At 37.7% G+C, this 22,825-nt stretch overlaps 1 protein-coding gene across 2 annotated transcripts; it reads right to left on the bottom strand.

Moving 5' to 3' along the window:
- Positions 1 to 894: 894 nt before the first annotated feature.
- LOC131236897 (uncharacterized) lies at positions 895 to 21,978 on the bottom strand. Of its 2 annotated transcripts, none has more exons than XM_058234422.1 (9): positions 21,721 to 21,978; positions 20,710 to 21,639; positions 11,165 to 11,264; positions 9,927 to 9,995; positions 9,044 to 9,161; positions 3,836 to 3,924; positions 3,352 to 3,413; positions 2,902 to 3,010; positions 895 to 1,412 (listed from the first exon to the last, which is right to left on the bottom strand). In XM_058234422.1, exons 2-9 carry the CDS (start codon positions 21,036 to 21,038, stop codon positions 1,356 to 1,358), a joined length of 933 nt encoding a protein of 310 aa, XP_058090405.1. In that variant the 5' UTR covers positions 21,039 to 21,639; positions 21,721 to 21,978; the 3' UTR covers positions 895 to 1,355. The 2 variants fall into 2 exon arrangements, with proteins under 2 accessions (XP_058090405.1, XP_058090404.1); XM_058234421.1 differs by having other exon boundaries at positions 20,710 to 21,609.
- Positions 21,979 to 22,825: the final 847 nt, after the last annotated feature.

Raw genomic sequence — 22,825 nt, 5'->3', positions numbered from 1 at the left:
GACCGTTTACCCATTTACAAGATGCCTCATTGTGGATAGGGATACACAAAAGGGGAAAAAAAATAATTAGAGAACCAAAAAGAAAAGACGAATTTTTATATTGAAATATCTTAAACCTTTGATTATTCAAATGTCAGGGTGACCCTTCATATTACGGAAAAAGAGTCACGTGTTCTAGTCCATCCCATGAGCTAAGAACAAGCCATGAACTAAGATCTTTGTCCAGGCCCAGTAGTATATCGTTTTTTTTTATTACAAAAAAAAAAAAAAAAAGCGTCCATTCTTTTCCAAACGTCCGTGCCCCTTTTTTTTCCCCTTCTCCTGGGTGCATGGCACTTTGGCACTTGCAGCCCAAACAGTTCTACTCGATCCCCCTTACAACAGTTTACAGCCGTTGGATTAATACAATCTGGTAAATGAAGAGGAAAAAAGGATAGTAAAACTTAAATTCTGACCTAGCTTAAATTCCTCCGGTTGGATGCCTAAGGCGCATGGGAGATTTTGAGTCATTTTCCTATTTTTTCAGCAGTGGAATGGGCGTTCCCTGGATGCCCAGTTCATATGGGTGGGCGGGCAGCGGCCTTTGTTCAGTGATCCAGAAACATTATCCGATGGGCCTACCATGTACAAGCCTGAAAGTCTATGAAGCTAGGAGATCCTAACCATGCAACTAGTGGCCTTGTTTCTGCAGAGAGATAACAATCATTGGTTTTTTTTTTTCCATCAACCACTTATTTGTAGGTAACTGGTCCAAGGTCAGGATTGTCCCATCAGGTTGATGAGGCATGATCCATCCATCTATCCATGGTGGTGCCTATCTCATAAAAACTCTGGATCATCAAACCATTGGGCCCACATTGTAGGAAATGGGTTCTGGGGGATATAAAGCAGAAGGGCAGGCAGCAAAAAATCATACAGAATTGAATCTCCTCATCAAAGCCATTTACAGTGCATGTAATGACTAATCCTCTGTCATTTGTCCATTCTCATGCGGTGACGTTGCTGGAGAGAGAAAATAATATAAGTAGAAAATTAATTAGTTACAAGCACCAAAAAGATTACCGTTTCCTGTCCCACATGGTATACACTGTAAACTGAAATTGAGAGCATTAACTTACAATGCTGTCTGATCAGAAAATCTACTTTGGAGATGGACAGGCTTTTTATTACCTGAGGCTCGGTGCAGTATCATCTGGTATTCTTCAGATTCCAAAAATGGGATCTTTACAATGAATTCCTTTCCGTGGGAGGTGGTGTGTACACAAGGAAGCTCGTACTGGCTTCACGCATTTTATACAGATGAAGATCTTCTACTTACACAATAACGACTGCATCTCTATCTTCTCAGCGTGTCATTAACATCTCGGCTCTTGCTTCAATTCAATGCTGCCTGAACTACCAAACATCAATGCCTGCAGATAAGATACAATTGCAATAAACATGGCATCTCACTTGATGGACTGGAGTTTTCAGCAGATCAATTTTCTTAGGTTCCAGTTAGGGTTGCTCAACTAGCATCACATGCGTCTATCACCCCATGCTTTTCTCATTCACATGCATGACATACATGAATGCGCGCATGATGCACATATGGTGGGGATGGTGTTCAACAATCTTCTATGATTATTCTTTAAACATAAGATACTCGAGAAGCGATCATCGTCCTCACCTAAGCCTTATCCCAACTAACTGGGGTCAGCTACAGAAATCCTGTTCTGCCATTCCACTATCATATTGGAGAAGTGATGCAAGAATTTATTTGGTAAAAGGAGCAAAAAGAAAGGAAATGTCAATTCCTCCATTACCTAAGGTGACAACCATGGAATTCGACCATCTTCCAGTATGGGTGTATGAAATGTTTAGCCATGAGGAGAGGGTGAATTTCATCAAACATAAAATAGAGCCTCCGTGGCTCACCATGGTCCTTGCCTAATTAATTAAATCCCTCACCACATTGCGCCAAGACCTCCATGTCCATGCAGCGGCTAAACGTAGCATTTAAACGGGCTATATTTCACCTGGGCCATTAGCTAAGGTGACAATCATGGAATTCGACCATCTGCCAGTATGGGTGTATGAAATGTTTAGCCACAAGGAGAAAGGGTGCATTTCATCAAACATAAAATAGAGCCTCCATGGCTCACCATGGTCCTTGCCTAATTAATTAAATCTCCCGCCACATTGCACTAAGACGTCCACGTCCAACCCATGGCTAAACATAGCATTTAAACGGGCAATATTTCACCTGGGTGACTGGAGCGTCGTTGATACTGCTTAGCAGCTTTTCACCTTTCTGCTATTATTATATCATTCCAAATTGTTAGCCAGCGACAATTACGTTGACAAATGTGCTGGGCTGGCCCAAGTCTAGACTGCGTTAGGCTAGCTCGGGCCAAGTCTCAAGGCCTGTGGATTCAATCCAGGCCTGAGTTTTGGCCTGTAATTAGTTGGGATGGACCTGGACTGCATTTGCCTCAAGGCATGACAAATAGGCCCACCGCACTAAAGTTTGCGCTGGCAGGCTCAGTGTTTCTGGGTTGTATACAGTTCAATTCTTAACCCATGGGCTAGGCTGGCCTAAACTCAGGTCTTTAACTTATGGTTGAGTTGGCCATGCTTTAGCCCCGACCAGCCCAGTCTAGCCCATTTGCCACCATAGCAACAGTTAGTTTCCAGGGAAACATTTAAGCTCATCAACAAAGTAGCAGAAGTCATGATTCACTCAACATGATGTCTCCTGAACATAATGTTGATTCGATGCAGCATTAATGGGATGATACTATCAATTGAACTTAACAATATCACATGTGAACTGGGCATAAGGACCTGTGGCTCACCCCTCTGAACCCACATGTGGCATGCCACCTCAAACCAATGTGGACAGTAAATTTAGGAGCTAACCTGAGAGCTTGCTTGCACTGTACCAGGGAGAATGGTACTGGCCAGTTCCTCATTGATTGACACTTGCAATGGTGGCATATGGCTCATTATTCCAGGCATATCCCTCATACTGCACAAAATGACAAAACACCATTTTCATTACTAGATATTGAAATGAACCACAACAGCTGTTGACACTATGGTCTGAAAAACCAGGCAGGTTTACTCAAAACAAAACCAAGTCGATTGAACTACATTGGATTTCGGGTTGACTCAATGAGTAACTCATTTTTACCAGGTTTTTCAAGGACTCAAAAGACTCGTTGAAGTGAATATGGGGACCGCTGCAGTCAAGTCAATCACTGAGTTTACCATTTCCCATGTCCACATACTCAGAGCGAGTTTTTGAGTTCCCAAACAATGATTGGGACTGATATTAATTAACTCAAAATTGTGAACGGCTTCACATACTCATTTAATATGGCAATGAGGTTGTTCCTCGTGCGACAAAAGAGATCGATATTATCCTGTATCTGCATGAAAGTAAAAGAGCATGAATCATTGTCATAAACTAAACTCGCTATCTGGTAGAAAGATCCAATGAATGAGAAACACTACACTGGCAACAAGGGAGATAGACAGATACCAAGAGAAAGGGAAGCAGAATAAGAAGATAATAGCTGCCATTACTCATTATCATATCAAAATAAGGATTCTAAAAATGATTGGTGATAATTTTTACAAGGAAACATGATGTTAAGTCAAGACTCTAAGAGCCTACACATAAAACTCAGAAGCATGAGATTGAAGCAGGTATAAGTATGACAAAGTCCAAAGCAAAAGAAAAGGCAAGCTCTGTATGGTTTGAATGCCAATATGCCATGGGGCCCTTTCTTGACAAATCCCCTCTAAAAGCCCGCATCAAGGAAAATAACAAAAGGTTTGAGTAATTCACCTTAAATGCTCCAAGATTAGCTGAGATTTGGCCAAAAACTTGAGCATTTTCATCTAAGAGATGTCTCGTCATGCCACTTACTGCAGGGACTAACAAAAGAAAATGGCTTGTCAATATTAGAGGGAACAGTTAGGTAGAAAAACCGGCATATAAGATTGTACATTGACGGCCATCGATAAATCTGTTTACAAAAAGGTTACATTTTTCCATTCAATGTAGGCAACTTCTTTCACAAAATCAAAAGGAAATAGAAGAATATACCTACTAAATGACACGGTAGTCACCTACAAGATTTTAATACTATATTGTAAGAACCGAAAACATTATATGTTAATGTAAAATCAGGAATCAGTAAGACAATTTAGAGGGAAGTTTCCACATGTCAAATGATTTCGTGAGAAGCATTCAAGCCCATTTTCATATGAGATACAGAAAGCTGTGTTGCACAGTAATGAGGTTAGCACTGACGGGCTAACAGCACTACTGATACATCATGCATGTCTCCAAACAAGGAACGGATACCATTGGGAAATTCCTACCTTAGTACATAATAAGCCGCAAAGCCATTAGCATATATTGACTTTCATAGCTTGCTCACAATATTTACTTAAAAACACCCGTCATGTAATTTTATTAATTATTTTTGCTACATCACTTTCCCTTGTTGCTCTCCCTATGTCACTTGCCTCACCTCTTGTGCCTTACCGTGTGGTGATCCGGATTTGTTTACCTTTGCACGTCCCATCATAGATGGCCCATGTGGCAAAATTCCACTGAAAACAGATCTTCACCTTCTGTCAAAAGGGCAATTGGAAGCAACAGTCCACATGCTGACACTTTGTATGAACATCGGAATCTCTGATCAATGGATTTTTCCACAAGACCCATCCACGATGCAGCCAACTGGATGAATAGCCCAGATCAACATGAGGCAATGCACAAAGGGCCAGTAAGAAATAGCAAACAATACATGTTTCTTGAGTCATGAAAAACAATGGCTGCAAAATCTTTTTATTGATGGAAAACAATGGCTGCAAATTATTATTATTATTATTAATTAATTAAGCATCTGAAGAAAAAATAGGTTAAGTGCAAAATGGTGAAAAGCTATAACTTTTAGGTTTTGGGTAATTTGCATTTGAGCTGGTCCTGCCCAAGACAGAAATCATGCACATCAGCTAAAGATGAAGACCAAAAACTAATGTTAAAAAACTTTATAGGTAGACCTAGCACTAACTACATTGTCTAGGCTAGTTTACATATAATAATAATTAAAAAAGTTTTCATAAGTAGATATAACCCCAAGCATGTGGGACACCAAGTTGCATGAGCATGCTTACAGGTGTTGGCATCAACCAATGATACAGAGTCAGCCAACCCAGAAAAAGGACTTCCGGGTTCGGCTCAGGCTGCCAGAAAAATAATTTGAGTTTTCTGGGGATTTTACTCCAAGGGCCAGTTTCGGAGCTTGGAAAGAAAGTTAGAGAAAGTTTAGTTTTCATTGGTTCCTTTTTTTTATTATTATTATTGAAATTTGCTGGAAAGGAAAGTGCTTTCTACTATTTGAGATGAAGAAAATCTGTCTTGGAAAAGAGGAATTAGTTAAGATTACTGACCAAGAAGTTTCCCAAAATGATCACTCTTTCGATACCTTGGCTCAATAATTTGTGAGAGTGGATGGATGTTTCCCATAGAATTCAAGCTGGGTTGAAGAAATGGAGATGTGCCTCTGGAGCTTTATGTGATCGCCACGTACCACTCAAACTGAAAGGGAAATTTTATAGGATAAGCTATAAGACTAGCCATGCTTTAGGTTTGGCAGTTAAGGAACATGTTCATAGGATGAGTGTAACTGAAATGGATGAGCATCAAGATGATGAAGGATAGAATTAGAATGCATTCAAGGGAACTTAGGGGTAACACCCATAGGTAATAAGATGGGGGGAAGTAGACTTCGATGATTTGGTCATCTGTGCAATAGAGACCAAGAACCCTGCCAGTTAGGATAAGTACAAGTTGAAGTTTCTAAAAGGGTAATGAGAAGAGCCAAAAGAATGTGGATGGAGGTAGTAAGAAAGACATGATGACCTATTGACGCAGGAAGTGGAGCAAGCACATTCCTATCACAAATGGACCGGAAAAAGTCCAAAGGGAAATCAACAAAATTTCAGCATAGTTCGATCAATCGAAGTTGATCGAGCAGATTGATCGAGTCGATTGATTGAAATTCGGATTTAGGTGAAAAGCTTGTTAGACGTTTTTTAGCTTAATTCGATCGAATGACTGATTGGGTCAATCGATCGAAACAAATATGATTTTCTTGTTTTAGTCTCTAGATGTTTTTGTGCCATTCTAATCGATCGATCAACTATTTAACTGACAGACGACAGAAACTTGCGCTTTTTTCAGTTTTTATTTCCTTGTTTGTTTAGGTATTTTCTAATTGCATCTTAGGGTTTGTTTAAGGGTATTTAAGCATACAAACTCGTTTATTTTGAGAGCTTTTTAAAATTAAAAAATAAATTCTCTAAATTTCTTATTTCTCTCATGGATTCGAGCAAATTCTCTTGTGGATTCAAGGTGTTTATTGTTCGAGGAAGACTGATCTTCCTTGTCACGCCATTCCCTGCATCACCTATGGTCTAACTGAAGGCATCTCCCTTGATAGGGTGGAATGGCGGAATAGGATTCATGTAACCAACCCCAATTAAGTGGGGTAAGGTTTAGACAATGATTACGATGAACACAAGCACCTGCTTCCATGTATGCTTAGCATTATATCTATGCACCAACGTCCCACATGTGACAGTATGCCACATTACAATGTGCCACTTGCCACAATCCGTCTTCAAGCACCACATTTGTGCCACCTTCCATCTTCAAGTAAAATTTCCAAGGAAATTTCCATTTTAGTTTATCTAAACAACAGATTCTGAAATGATGGAAAATATTCCATGGGAATCTTGTTGAAAAACAGTTCCCAGAAAACAGTGTCCAAGGAAGTCATTTTGTCCTTTTTTTTTTTCCATGAATCCAAACAGGCCCTGACTGGGATAATATTTCCACGGAAAATCCGTTGCAGTGAAAGAAAGGAATATTGGAGAAATGGGATGGTTTGGAATGGTGGGCCATCCATCATCCTTGCTATCACTATTGTCATTACTGTCATCATTGTCATCATTGCTGTCATCATCAATGTCATGATCATGATCATCATCACCGTCGTCATCATCATCAGCATCATCATCAACATTGGTGTTGTCCACATTGTTGCCATCACCTAGAAACACTGTTTCGTCCATCTTTTCCCATGAATCCAAACAGGCCCTGGTTGGGATAATAATTTTCATGGAAAATCTACAGCAGTGAAAGAAAAATATATATATATTGGATTTAGATAATTTGGAATGGCGGGCCACCCATCAACACCGTCATCAGTGTCATCTTCATCAGTGCCATTATCATGATCACCATCATCGTCATCACCATCATCATCATCGACATCGCCATCGACATCATCATCATCGTCGTCACCTAGACGTCATCATCATTGTCATCATAGTTGCCATCATTTCCATGACATCATCATCACAGTCATTATTGGCACCATCATTGATGTCACATCATCATCTTCACCACCGTCGTCATCATAATCGTGACCATCGCTCGTTGTAGGAGGAGAGGAGTTCGAAGAAAATGAGGAAGGAAATCCTCCCTTGAATCTGGAAAAACGGGGTGTGCTGAGAAAAATAGAGGGCTTTTTCCAAGAAAATCACCTTTCTTTGAAATGTGTTAATCACAAGTTCACAACTTATACCTCCCAAACTAGGTAAAGTATTTTATTTTTTTTCATTCAAAATGGATTCTTCACAAATGTATCCATGCGGCTATGAAAGAGCTCTTTCTTTCCAATACAACAGAAAAGAGCTCATTTTGCAATTTCTAGAAATTCAACAAATTTTCTCTGCTCCTAAAATGGCCATGCCAAACAGAGGCTTAACTAGTATTAAGAAGTTAACATTTTATGGTATATTTGCACAGCCCATGCATTCATAATATATGAAACAAAACTGCCATATGAAAACCAGAGTACTAAAATACAACATGCGAAAATTTGTCTGCTGAACAAACTATACTAGATAACTTGCAACAAAGACAATTTTAGAAAGCAAGGAAAAGGCAATTAAGTTTGATTTGGATGTTAGTTGAATGTGGACATGGATGAAAGGAAGAGTTAGAAGAATAGCACTAAGAATGAGGTCATCTAATGCAGCCAAGGAGTAGTCCCAATCAAAGAAAAAAATGATAGAGAGAAGACAGATGGTTCATTCATCTGCAAAGAAGACTGGAGAAGTTCTGGTTATGATGGGATCCTTGATAAGGTTGAAGGGACTGAAATGAGAATAAGAGGAAGACCTAACAGGACTTTGACCAAGTTAGTGAGAAGGGAAATGAAAGAGTGTTCATATTCCAAGGATAGGCCCTTAGGAATGATTGCCAAAACAAAATCTGTAAAGCCAACCACAAATAACTGTGATTATACTGATAATTTGGATGTCATTAATTCCTGTTGAGCAGATGGCCATCAATCAAATGCTGCTGTACTCAGAGCTCACTTGTCAAGTTGGTTTGGTGAAAAAATCCTTCCAACCAATGCAGACACCGCTTTTTGAATTTTCAAATGCCTCTAAAAACACAAGTTGGCGACATGAATATTGAGCAGAATGCCCATTTGAGCGCCTATTCAAATGCAGTATAAAGCTTAGCCCTGGTTGTTGAATCAAAATGAGTGTCTTGTGAGTTGATTTGTTGAAAACTAGTTACATAGTGGTAAGAAGAACTCATTACAAATATGCTCAAACTGACTCGCCTATCCCAGTGAACCTTTTACATAAACCGAGAGAGGAATATAAAACCTTAATAACAGTCACTTTTTTTCATCTATGGAACAGTTTTCAGTTCTCTTCAGGCCCTGAAGAGATTAAACAAGTTCGTATCATGAAAAATGTGTAGAATTATGCATTTGACTGTAAGATTAAATAGAAGGGCTAGCACATAAACTAATCCAAGATCTATATGAAACATGAAACAGGCAAAACAGGGAAGCAACATTATAGAAACATGCAAGGAAAGAAAATGATTTACTGCAGTCACATGCTCAGTAAAAGAAAATACCAGTCAAAGCATTTAGAGGATATGACTACCAACCTCCACATGAAGTGAGATCATTGCGGTTCATATGCTGCAACATAAAAGAATATGCAGGCATGCTTGGCTGTGGAGATGGAGGCACGTTTGGCTTTGTTGAAGAATCCACCAGCTTTTCCTGAAGAATCACCATCTTTAGAATCCCGGTTCTTCAATTAACATTACTTCCTAAAGATGTTGGATGATTTAACAACTGAAAAGAGAAACCCCATTTATGAAGTTACTAGCTTACCATAAATTTGCAATTAGATGGTTTCCTTCAATCGAGTTTTTGATAATTGTTTTCAGCAATGGACTTCAAAGAATTAGAGAACATTTTAAGCAAATGAAACACAACCAGCCAAGCCCAATCAGTAAATCACTATGAATAATGAACCCTACCAGCTCACATGAATACCCTCCAGAAAATATACAATATTGCCAACAAAAAAATGTACAGATAATACACAAGGTATTACTGAACTAGATAGCATCGACCTTTTCCTTTGTCAATATATTTCATCCTAGAAGACCCACTCATGCATGTATGTATGTACATGCGTACATATAAATGCATGGATGCATGTAAAAGCATATAGCATTACGTGGCTAGATATGTATGCATACATGTTTGACTTCAAGCAAAAGGGACAGATGATTTTCAAGTTGGGCAAGGGATGAATGCAACAGGTCAGACCTCACTTTACTTCCCTAAAACCACAGTTTCAAGGCTTATCAACCATAAACTGAACCTTGCGGAGTATACATGTATTATTTTATTGGACTTATTTAACATATTTCTTTCAATACACAGGCGTCTGTTTGATTGTTTTAATGAGTTCATCAGCAGGTAAATATATAATATCAACCAAATAAATTTAAGTAGATTGCTTTAAGAAGTTACCTTCCTGTCTTTCATCTTCTTTCCCATGTAATGATCTTCCGGCTTACGCCGCTTTCCATTATCCTTCTTCTGCAAATGGTTTTTATAATCAACCAAATATTAAACACAAATAGAATTAACTTTTAAGTTTGATTAAGCCAGCAACTTTAGAGTCCTACTGAATGCATGAAGAAGCATGAGAATTCCAACAATCGGTAAAGAATGAAGTTGAATTTTATCAATTTTCATCAAATACTTACTTAGATTCTCTATCCCTACCACTAGTAGAATCAAAGGGACATGCAACAATATAAAACTGAGTTCTACATAGAAGATAAAGAGGCATGGCAGAATTTCATAAAATATGGTCGCCTAGAGTCTCACTTGTTACCACACATGATGGCAAGTTGTGCCAACTTTATTAGCATAGAGAGAGTACTATTGCTTTCACAGTGACAGGGTCTAAGATGTCCTGTGCAATAGGTTATGTCCCACGGGTATATATCAGTAGTGTTCCTTTGCCAAGATAAGTTTCTCCCCCTAAATTGCATGGCGAGAGATCTGTATTTCTAGAGTTGTAAAAAGATAGCATGGTCAACAGAAGCAAAGAATCAGAATGGAGCCAGCCTCATTGTCTTGAGAGGATGTGGGACCTGGTAAGACTCATAAAACCCACTCTTCTACGAGCCTTTTTTTGTTTAAATGAGAACAAATGCACTGGCAATATCCCAGATAAAGTTTTCTCGAAGAAGGAAAAACATTTGATCTCTCTGATTAATTTTGTAATGCATAAAGAATTAATTACCCAAAAAGTTAATATCCTGTGAGTGGAAGACATGGGTGTTCCATCCATCCAAAATGGCATATTTGGGTAATATGGTCCCTAGTTGAACTTCATTACATGTTTTTTGTATGGAAAATTATAAGCTTAATAAAAATATAATGGTTCTGAAATCTTCCAAGAGTATTTTAGCTCAGTAGTTTGCCAATTTCATTATGACATGTGAAAGATGATCAAATAGCTCAGGATAGATATCAGTCTTGAAAAGTCACAAAAACACTCACCACACCTTTGAAATGATTTGCAAATCCAAAAGTTATTTTAAAAATGGGAGTATGTGGTGAAAGGCCAAGTTTTGCTAAAAAACAAGTATTGAACTCTGTAAAGCATGACACCCATTTGATACTGAAATGAAAATTCAAAGCAGATAACTTATCTAGGAAAAGATTATAGATGAAATTTATGTAGATCGACTCACAGTCATCCACCGACACCTCAAAGCAACATCTCGTACTGTCTTGTGCTGCAGTGCAGATGCAATCTTGATGTACCTCATAATACTTGATTCATTGGCATGTCTGAATTTAATACATAAAATATCAATATAACAGAATGAGGCTTGAAAGGGAATACGTGGAATATAATCAGTAACAGACCTTAATAGGTGAGAAAAGTATAAGAAATTCAACTTCCTGTTGCTCAGCAAAGATGGACAGAAGAAGTTTTTCTTTTCTGATAACAAATGCATTTTGTTAATGGTGACATCTTTATTGAATAAGGCTGAAGCCGAAAAAAAAATACAAAGAAAACAAAAACAAATAACCAGGACCCATTGCAGCCCTGATTCCATACTGGGTATCCCGAATCGGTTACGTATCAGCCGATACATAATGGTAACAGCAGTGGCCATTACGCGGTACGGGGCCGTAATGAGGCACCCCCCAATTCTGTAGCCGTTACGGGGCATAACGGCCGTTACTGCCTCGTAATGGTCAGGGCGTAACAGTAAAAAAATGGCCTTTTCTTTTTCTTTTTCTTTTTTTTTTTAACTTTTTAAGGTCTGCTTTTTCACTTTTTTTGAAACTTCTTTCTTCTGAACTCTTCCTAAATCATTCTATTGCTATTTTCGACCACTCTTACCTTGATATAACAAATAAAAACAACTTATATTAAGGATTTTCTTGATTCAAAGTTCCGCGGGCTATTTTCCAGAAATTCCTCAAAAATAGGTATTTATATTTTTCATTCAATGTTTTGTTATTTAAATGGTAGAATATGATGTGTTAATCATAATAGAAGATATTAATGTCCATTTTACAGATTATTGTTGTCATTTTATATTTTTTCATAATTTTTTTCTATTTACGCACTATTTTCGGCCCTTTTTCTTAATTCGAAAATTCATTTTTTATTGAATGTTTTGCTGTTTTAATGGTAGAATATGATGTGTTAATCATAGTAGAACATGTTAATGTCCATTTTACAGATTGTTGTTGTCGTTTTATATTTTTTTATAATTTTTTTTCTATTTACGCACTATTTTCGACCCTTTTTTTAATTCGAAAAATCATTTTATATTCAATGTTTTATTGTTTTAATGGTACAATATGATGTGTTAATCATAGTAGAAGATATTAACGTGCATTTTATAGATTGTTGTTATCATTTTATATTTTTTTTATAATTTTTTTCTATTTACAAACTATTTTCGGCCCTTTTTTTTAAAATTCGAAAAATCATTTTTTATTGAATGTTTTGCTGATTTAATGGTAGAATATGATGTGTTAATCATAGTAGAACATGTTAATGTCCATTTTAGAGATTGTTGTTGTCGTTTTATATGTTGTTATTTTATATTTTTTATAAATTTTTTCTATTTACGCACTATTTTCGGCCTTTTTTTTTTAATTTTGAAAAATCATTTTTTATTGAATGTTTTACCGTTTTAATGGTAAAATATGATGTGTTAATCATAGTAGAAGATATTAATGTGCATTTTACAAATTGTTGTTATCATTTTATATTTTTTTTATAATTTTTTTCCTATTTACGCACTATTTTCGGCCTTTTTTTTATTCGAAAAATCATTTTTTATTCAATGTTTTATTGTTTTAATAGTAGAATATTATGTGTTAATCATAATAGAAGATATTAATGTCCATTTTACAGATTATTGTTGTCATTTTATAATTTTTTTCTATTTACGCACTATTTTTGGCCCTTTTTTTAAAATTTGAAAAATCATTTTTTATTGAATGTTTTGTTGTTTTAATGGTAGAATATGATGTGTTAATCATAGTAGAACATGTTAATGTCCACTTTACAGATTGTTGTTGTCATTTTATATTTTTTTATAATTTTTTTCTATTTACGCAATATTTTCAGCCTTTTTTTTATTCAAAAAATCATTTTTTATTGAATGCTTTACTATTTTAATAGTAGAATATGATGTGTTAATCATAGTAGAACATGTTAATGTCCATTTTACATATTGTTGTTATAATTTTATTTTTTTCCTATTTTCGAATTAGTGACTTTATGTTTATATTTTCTTATATTGGATAAGTTTTGGAGCTTCTTAGGGTTTAGAACATAAAATTATCTTTATTGATTAGATTCTGAAAAATGTATATAAATTTAGAATAACGAGTAGACTCACAATCTCACATAGACATGGGTCATATCTAATGTATATCTAGCATCTACCTAAGGAAATGTCTGGGTCTAGCCAACAAGTAAGTGAGGATATTGGATGACAACATTGTCAGAGGGTTGGTGGTACTAGGCACCAAATGAAGTGCAACTATTGTAATAGATTAGTAACTGGTGGAATTACCCGTCTCAAACAACATTTGGCACATCGAAAGGGTCAAGTTGCGGGATGTGCTAAAGTACCGAAAGAGATGATGATTTTAATGCAAGCCGATCTGGATGAGTCTAAGGGTAAACATGCTGCTGGATAAAAGAAGAAAGATGAAATTTTGGATGCAGCTCGACAGGAGGTGTTTAGTCCTAAATATATGGGCGTTCATGATGAAGATATTATTGATTTTGACGAAGATTTAGATCGGGAATTAACTATAGCTAGGAGAGAGAGCTTGCATCTAACTCGTGAAGAGGAATAACGTCGCCGCATGTTTGGCGCGAGTTGATCAATACGTGATAGAGGAGGGCAGTGGGAGTGGGAGTGCAGCTGGGAGTACAACTACTTTTGCGAGGGGAGGGTAGGTTTAGTAGGTTACGACGTGTGTTTGGGAGTCGACAACAGACATCTTCACGTGATGTTCCTATACATTTGGATAAATAAGTAAATGAGCCTAGAAGACCCTCTGTTGATCCAATCCTATTTAGGAAAGAATCAACTAAACAAAAGAAGACAAAACAAATGTGAAGTAGAACTTCCGTTGAGAAGCTAGGTAGGGCAACAATAAAGTTATTTATACGTGCCAACATATCTCTTAACGCGGCCAATTCTCTATATTGGCAGGTGGTAACTAATGCAGCAGCAGAAGCAGGTGAAGGAATTAAAGCTCCCACTGCTAAGGAGATTAGGGAGAAATAGAAAGATCCAAAGTATGCGGATGTGAAAGTATACATGACTACCTTTAAACCTGTATGGCATGCCAGAGGATACACGATCATGTGTGATGGTTGGACTAGCCCAACCAAATGCAGCATGATCAACTTCATAGTGTACTGCCACTTAGGAACTATATACCACAAGTCAATTGATGCCTCAGAGGTAACAAAAGATTCTAATTATATTACTGGACTAATGGAAAAAGTTGTAGAAGAGATTGGAGAGGAGAATATAGTGCAAATTGTGACAGATAATGAAGCATCATATAAGCTTGCAAAACATAAGTTAATGAAAAAGAGACCATATCTTTTTTGGTCACCATGTGTTGCCCATTGTATTAATCTCATATTGAAAGTTATTGGGAAGAAAAGGAATGTTAAGGAAATGGTCGAAAGGGAAAGAGAAGTGACGACGTTTATTTATAATCATAATCAAGTAGTCGCAATAATGAGTAAGTTCACAAAAGGACGAGAGTTGTTGAGGCCTACGGCAACTAGATTCGTGACAAACTTTATAGCTTTAGAGAGTTTATACCTGCATAGGGGAGAGATAAGTGAGATGTTCACTTCCCGAGATTGGCTCAATACAAAACATAGGCAAAAAACATTAGGGACACCGGTTGAAGTTGGAAACACCATACGGGACAATAAATATTGGAAGAGGGTCAAGTCGATCCTAAAAGTGATGGAGCCACTAATGAGGGTACTCCGTCTTGTTGAAACCAACAAAGCCCCTACCATAGATAAGGCAAAGTTGGCAATTCAACGTGATTGCAGAAGCTGGGAGTCTTATTGGAGGATGATCGACAAGAGATAGACTAGATAACTCTATCATGATCTTCATGCAGCAGGTTACTACCTAAATCCTAGGTACAAATATGCTCAATCATTTGATGCAGATAATGAAGTTCGTGTTGGGCTAAAGAATGTAATAAAAAGATTAAAGCCTGACTTAGATATGCAAATAAAGGCGTTAAATGAATTAGATACATTTGGAAATCGCTTGGGTAGCTTTGGAGATGCTCTTGCACAGCATGCAGTACCTAAGTTGCAACCAGACGAATGGTGGATTAATTTGGGAGAGAGTACAAAGGCTCTCTAAAAAATTGTAGTAAAAGTTTTGAGCCAGACAACATCTTCTTCTAGCTACGAAAGGAATTGGAGTTGTTTTGCACTTATTCATTCAAAGAAAAGGAATAGATTGCAAACTAGGACATTGGTTAGACTTGTCTTCATGCACTACAATATAAAGCTAAGAATGCAACAACATCATAGGAACATTACAGCCGCCGATGACACAGACTGCTATCCAATAAACTTGGACAATATTTATGAAAAGGATGACCCGCTTCTACCTTAGTTGGAAACAAGGGAAAAGCAAATTGAAGAGAATAGTGAAGAATTGAAAATTGATGACCCAATAATACACACAGCGCAACAAGAGAGTCGTGCAGATGTGTTGGACCTAGTAAGAGGGGCAGCTTTTATGCCAAGTACGGCTTAAGATCAACAAAAGAGTACGAGCAGTGGTAGTGTAACCGTGTCAGATGATAGTGATAATGACCCCCCTGGCCCTGGTGCTGACACTTCTAGTATTGCTCAGCATACCATACAGCCATCTACAGATCACGATGCCGATGAACATCGACAAAGTAGTACACGAGGTCGGACTTATGAGTGTACCGAGTCACGATACAGCCAGCAGGAGGAGGGTATGTCTAATGGTGCACCGGGTCCCGGAAGTCCGAAACATCAGCAGGCTCATGGTCCTGGTTATTATGATAGATATTCTTACAGCCAATTGGATTATAATTATAGTTATACAGTTATACTGAGCCTGTTCCATCACATTCATGTTGAAGTAGTCCTCCCGATCCATATCCATATGATTATAAATATCCAGATCTAAATCCAAGTTACTCATCACAGCAGACGCACTCTTAATCTGAAGATTCTCAACAGCCTGAGAACGGGCACTAGTATGGCTATTCGACGGGCACTGGTAGATATCCTTACTCGGGATTGGAGTCGTTGCCTTGTTAGGATCAGTCATCCTCTAATTTCATTGATCTAGTATTTCCTTCTGACACTGGATATTATGGATATGCAGCACCTCCACCTATTGGGCAGCCTCAGCCTAATGATGACAATGATGATGATGTGAAGGTCGAGCAACTACAAAAAAACATGTTTTTATTTTGGTGGTGACTTGTGATTATAAGTATATATTTGTATTAAGGTAAGTATTTGCAGCAGACAACTCACAGGTCACAGTAGTATTATTGCAAGCAGCCGAGCACACACTTGACACTACCAAACTTGTATTTAAAATAACTCCCCTGACAACCAATGAAGTAATCCTTAATCAAGTTGCAAGGGAGTATATCAAACACTACTATTTTTTTATTTTTTTTTATTATTCTTGACTTGAGGATGACAAGTCACAGGACAGGAATCACAGTCACAACCACAGGTATGTTAAATTGTTAATAACTCAATATAGAATAAATTATGAAAAATAATTGCAAACACCTACACATGTAAGATATTTTCCTATTACATTCATTCTAATATATCTATGATTGATAGTAAATACTTAGAAAATTAAATATATGAGTTTTGCAATCAAATCCAGGTTGTCTGGTTCATAAATTCATCAGACAGTCCGATACAACTTCTCACCAAATAGTGGACCGTTACACCACCATAAACATGTTCCAATTTATAAATGAATGCATATTTAGAATGCTTAGAATATTCCGGATTTAATTCATATTTTTTCACTTTTTTGGCAAAAAAAAAAAAGCACCGTTACGGGTCGTTACGCCCCCGTATCGTTACACCCCCGTATCCGTATCAGCATCGGATGGCACCGTTGCGCCAACCGCTACCGATACGGGATACCTTGATCCCATATCAGGAAAATGAACCATAGCAATTGAACTTGAAACTCTCACCCACTCCGTAACATTCAGTTTCACCATGTTGAAACCCTCCAAAATTTGTGTCGTCTAATTCCTAAGGCCTTGATTATTCCTTTCCATCCATATGCTCCAAATCCCCGCTAATAAATAAAGATGACAACTTGCTTCCCGACTTTACCCTTACCCCCGCCATGCCAAGCTAGGAAGAAATTTTCAATGAAATATATATCCACAATTATTTGAAAAATGGAGGACCAATAGGATTGCAACCCCACAAGCACCTCTATGGACACTGCCAGCCTGGCATGTGTTTAGGGCATCCTAACCGGGTTGCAGGTAGAACTTAGTGGAGATGATCTGGCCAAACAATCAGACCAGCAAACTATTAGGTGGGCCAGATGTTTGTAAAAATAATGGACTGACCTAAAAAGAACTTGAAAGCTTTTGTCACCCTACACTGTTCTCTGTACATGTGTAGCCCATCTGATAGTTTATTGGCTTAATTTTTTGGCAAGATCATCTACACTGTTGTCATGCCAGATACATGGCTCCAATGTACCAAAGATGTGACAGGCCAGTCCATATTGCTCTAGAACTTATATAACTTCTTAATTCTGCAATCATGCTACAACAAAACGTAATAGACAAAAAATGACTGAGATGGACAAACAATGGATAGGATTAGATGAATAAAGTCAAGTCGCCACAAACTACAGAGAAGCAACTCAAGGATAAACTGCCAAATTCAGTTAGTACCTGCTAGAGAAGATTTTTTTTCCTATCTTAAGTTTGATTATGTTAGCCCTTGTCCCAGGATGAGCCTCATTAGAATACCGTAGCTTGGGGGGGAGCGTTGAAAGGTTGATAGTTAAATAATAAGGCCCATTAGACCCAAACACATATAATAAGGCCCATTCCAAGGCCATGTAATAAGGGCCATTGAGGGCTAGGATTTCAATACACCCTAAGCATCTCTCATTGTAGCTTCTCATAGGCCCTCAAGATTAGCACCATGTAACCCTTTAACATGATATCAGAGCTAAGGTGCTCCTGGGGTTTCTTCTTCTTCTTCTAGGGTTTCTTTTTCTCCTCTTTTCTTTGTTTCCCTTCACTTTTTTTGAAGATTTTTTCTAAAGGACTTGCTGATTTTTGTGTTGCCATGTCTAGGGTCTGCCGATTTTTTATTTCTTTTTTTTGAAGCATATTTTTGTGTTGCCTTGGCCAGGGTTTGCTAGATATTTTCTATTGAAGGAAATTTTTGTATTGCTTTAACTAGGGTCTGCTGGATTTTTTCCATTGAAATAGATTTTTGTGTTACTTTGGATGGGATTTGTTGATTTTTTTATTATTATTATTATTAGGGTAGATTTTTTGGTGTTTTTTTTTTTTTTTTTTTGGTCTCCCTTCCTAATCCTCATTGGTTCCTTCCTTTTTCTTTCCCTTCTTCTTCCTCTTAACTCTATCAGTTTTATTCCTCTAATCTTTCTTAACAAGTGGTGTTTCCCTTCTCTCCCCTCCTAATCTTCTTTTCTTTCCTCTTTCTCTCTTTCCTTCTCTACACACCAATAGCTTTTTATTTACCCTTTTCCCTTCACCCTTCACTATTCTTTTTCTTCTTTTTTTTTCTGTTTTGAGATTCTTTTCTTGTTTTGAGAGTCGTAAGCCCTTCTCCTCACTGACTTGTCGTGATTCATGAGAAGGGGTGGCTTGCGGCTAGATTTTTTTTTTTTTTAAGGGTTTTGTTGAATGGTTGAGGATATTGTTGAACATTCAGTCTGTTTGACATGCAGTTGAAGGCCTCACTGATTTTTTTGCTGTCCGGTTGAAGATGTTGCTGGAAATTCTTATTCTATTCATTTTTTAAAGAAATTTTCTAAGGGGTTTTTTTTTTTTTTTTTTTTTTTGCTGAATGGTTGAGGGTATTGTTGGACGTTCAGATTGGAGGTATTTAACTGAATTGTCTCTTGATGTGTGACATGTGCTCACATCTTCTCCACCATCTTCTTCGACGACTTAGTAGCTTCTTCATTTCAGGCTCTCCTTGCCAAGATGTACGAGGTTACAAGTATTTATACCAAGTAGTTGGCCTGGACCCATTTATATACCAGATAGTTGGTTTGGGCTTGTTTGAATTGGGTGTTTGTCCAAGCCTTAGCTTACACTTATGATTGTAGTGGGCTTGTTTACTCCGAATAGTTGGCTCAAACCCGTTGTTTATATTAGACAATTGGTTCATTCTTTATTTGTTCTGAATAGTTATATGAACTTATGATTGTGTTCGACAGTTGGCTCAGCCTTGGTTGAGCTGGATAATTGATCCAGACTCGTTTGTTTATATTGGACAATTGATCCGTTTTTATTTCTCCTGGATAGTTGTTCAGACCTATGATGGTGTTGGACAGTTGCCACAGCCTTAGGTGAGCTGGATAGTTGATCCATACTTGTTTGTGCCAGATGGTTGTTCTGATGGCTCACATCACTGAAATTGTAGAAGTGACTATCCGCCTAAGTTGTTGTTGTTGTTGTTATTGCTGGTTGTAATAAATCTTTTACGTACCTCTTCAAACTCAAGTTTATCTTTTTGGAGATTATTGAGATTGAGGGGAGATGTTAGAGGAGAATTTCTTTCTTTCTTAAGTTTGATTATGTTAGCCCTTGTTCCAAGTTGAGCCTCATTAGGATGCTCCAGTTTGAGGGGGAGTGTTGAAAGATTGATAGTTAAATAAGATCCAATAGGCCCAAGTCCAAATAATAAGGCCCATAGAGGTTTAGGGTTTCAATACACCCTAAGCATCTCTCTCTCTCTCTCTCTCTCTCTCTCTCTCTCTCTCTCTCTCTCTCATTGTAGTTTCTCATAGGCCCTCAAGATTAGCACCATGTAGCTGTTTAACGGTACCAAAATACAGGAGGATGCAACAACAGCATCTTGGAAGTAAATGGTACTCCAAACACGACTTCATAGTTCAAACAGCAATAACTGTCAGCATCACATTTGAAATGGAAGCTAAATGTATTGGTTGCTGCAATAATGTACAAAGCCACCATGCTGCAGAAAGAGGGAGAGTTTCAAAAAAGAAAAAAAGAAAAGAAAAGAAAAAGATGCTCACGTATGATAAAAGAGGACCAAAAATCCATGTAATGGAGAATTAGGAGCCATTGGTAACTGAACTATTTTAGCCCAAAATGACAGAGAAACACAATAAGATAGCACTATTGATTGGCAGCTTTTAACTTTCTCTCTTTTGCTAATTGCTAAAGATTAGCATGTCCTACAGTTCTGCTCACTTGATCTTCTTGACAGTCAACCATTATAGAAATAATGCATTGAAAATCACCACATATTGTGGCATCATCACAAGACACTTCCCAAGTTCAAATCAGTAGTTACAAATATTGGCTTAAAAACATGGCAGCATGAAAACAGAGAAAAATCAAGGCAAAAGAACCAAAAGTTAAAATAAACTGCCAGAAAAAAAAAAAAAAAAAAAAGAAAAAGACAACAATTAGATAAACTACCTACCTGAGAAGGCCGTCCTCCAGTATCGACTGTTCTTCAGGGGACCAATCCACAGCTAGCCCTGTGTCATGCTTGAGCCCCGGCACTGTCTCAAGAAGAAAGCCACCAGCAGAACTGCCACCTGGAACCACCACACCACCCATATTGCTTGCCCCGCCAGAATTCCCATCTGGGATTGTTCCAACCATGTTGTTCATCCCGCCATAATTACCAACAGAGATCATCCCAGTCGAGCTGTTTACAGCCCCAGATTGGAACGCAATCGCATGGCGGTTAAACGCAGAAGCCGGAATCAATCCGTGGTGAAAACCCATATTAGAATTAGCCGCCATCTTCACCTTAAACCCCTCTCAAAACCTACTGCATCATCTTATTTCAACAGCCCCAAATACCAGATTAAAGCTCCAGACTCCCACCTGCCGAAAAAGAAAAAAGGCCTCCAAATACAGAACTGCACAAATCCCACCAACAGAATGCCTGCAAAACCCTAAATTTCACCTTAAGCCTCAAGAGCCGAATTAGATAAGTCGGATAACACTCCAGAGCTCAAACCCAATCGTTGAATTGCCCTTATTCAGAGCCAAAACCCAAATTTCAACTCCCGCATGCCTAAATCGCAGATCAAACCATCAAAGCAATCATCCGACAAGAATCAAAGCATTGAAGCCACTCCACAACAAAAAAACCCAAAATCTCAGCATCAACAACCCTATAAACCTAAACAAAAGCCCTAATCCACATCCAAAACCCTAAATTTCAACATCTGGAGCTCCAAAGAATCCAATTTTTGCAACAGAATGGCCTTCCAAAACGCTCAAACAACCGAAAACCACCACATCCAAACTGAAAAAACTCATCGTCTCTAAATCCTCAATCCACAGCCAAAACCCTAGATTCCAAGAGCTGCAACAAATCCAAATCGCGAGAAATGCGCTGTGAACCGAATTGATTGCACATATAAAGGAGAATAAATAATATTATTATTATTAAAAAAAAAAAACCTAGCAATCATACCTTTCTCAGAGACTTTTCTGCAGATACGGAAGCCCTAATAGGCTGTTTTGCCTGTTTTTTTTTCCCCTTCTCTCATCCAGTGGGGAAATGTAGAAAAGGGTTTCTGTTGTTTAAATAATGGAGATGAGAGAGAGTGAGCAGATCTTGAAATTCAGAAAGAGTGGGAATCCCGAGGGGCATTTGATACCAATTATTGTGGAGATTTTTTTCATTTATTTATTTATTTATTTATTGTGGTGTCTTTTTTCTCTGCTTTTATATATATATATATATATATATATAATGCTTAACTGTTCTTCCTGCAATTGCTTTGGAGGCTCGTTTGCGCGCTGTTGGAGGTCTCTGCTTTGAAAAAATATATATATATACTTATGGCATAGCTGATGATTGATACGTATAAACTAATAAATTGTACATGTTGTTCTCAATTTTAACCGGTCAAATAATGGGTCTCTATATTGATAGATCATAAACGAAAATTTAGACTTTTTCGTTTATATTTCTCGCTGATTAACTGGTACTTAATCAATGGTTAATCTGAAGTTATTCACTGGTCCGATTTCAACCAGCAATAATCGGAGAGTAGAACCATTGGATTTAACTGATTCTGGAAAATTGAATCATTGAACGATGGTGACGTTATTTATACGGCTTAATATGTGCAAAAATCTGCTACGGAAGTGCCTGTGTATCAATCTTTATTTTCAGGACAGAGTACCGAATGACTCACCGGTACTTTTTAATGCTGGACAAGAGAGAGAGCAAAATGCCCCTGGTGTTTGAAGAAACTACCGTCGGAAAGTAAATCTGTCGGGGCCAATGTGGTGAAAGAACGAAAATGCGCAGTCTGAGTTTTCTTTCCCGAAATGACCAAAATGTTCTCCATGTTGGGAGGAGGTTGAATTGCATATGTTACGTTGTAGGCATCTTTTCATAGTATACACAGATCTTCGATTCTGATAAGTGGGGCTTAGGATTGGGTGATCTAGACCATTGGTTTGTAGATCTCCACTGTGAGTGGAACAAGCTCCAAATATTTCACTGATTGGAAGATCTCAGGCACCAAAAATTCGGGGCTGTTTCAGTCTAACGACGACCGCTGTTG

The sequence above is a fragment of the Magnolia sinica genome, chromosome 2 (assembly GCF_029962835.1).
Source record: "Magnolia sinica isolate HGM2019 chromosome 2, MsV1, whole genome shotgun sequence".
In the NCBI taxonomy this organism is placed as follows: Eukaryota; Viridiplantae; Streptophyta; class Magnoliopsida; order Magnoliales; family Magnoliaceae; genus Magnolia; species Magnolia sinica.
This window is presented reverse-complemented; position numbering and strand designations above follow the sequence as displayed.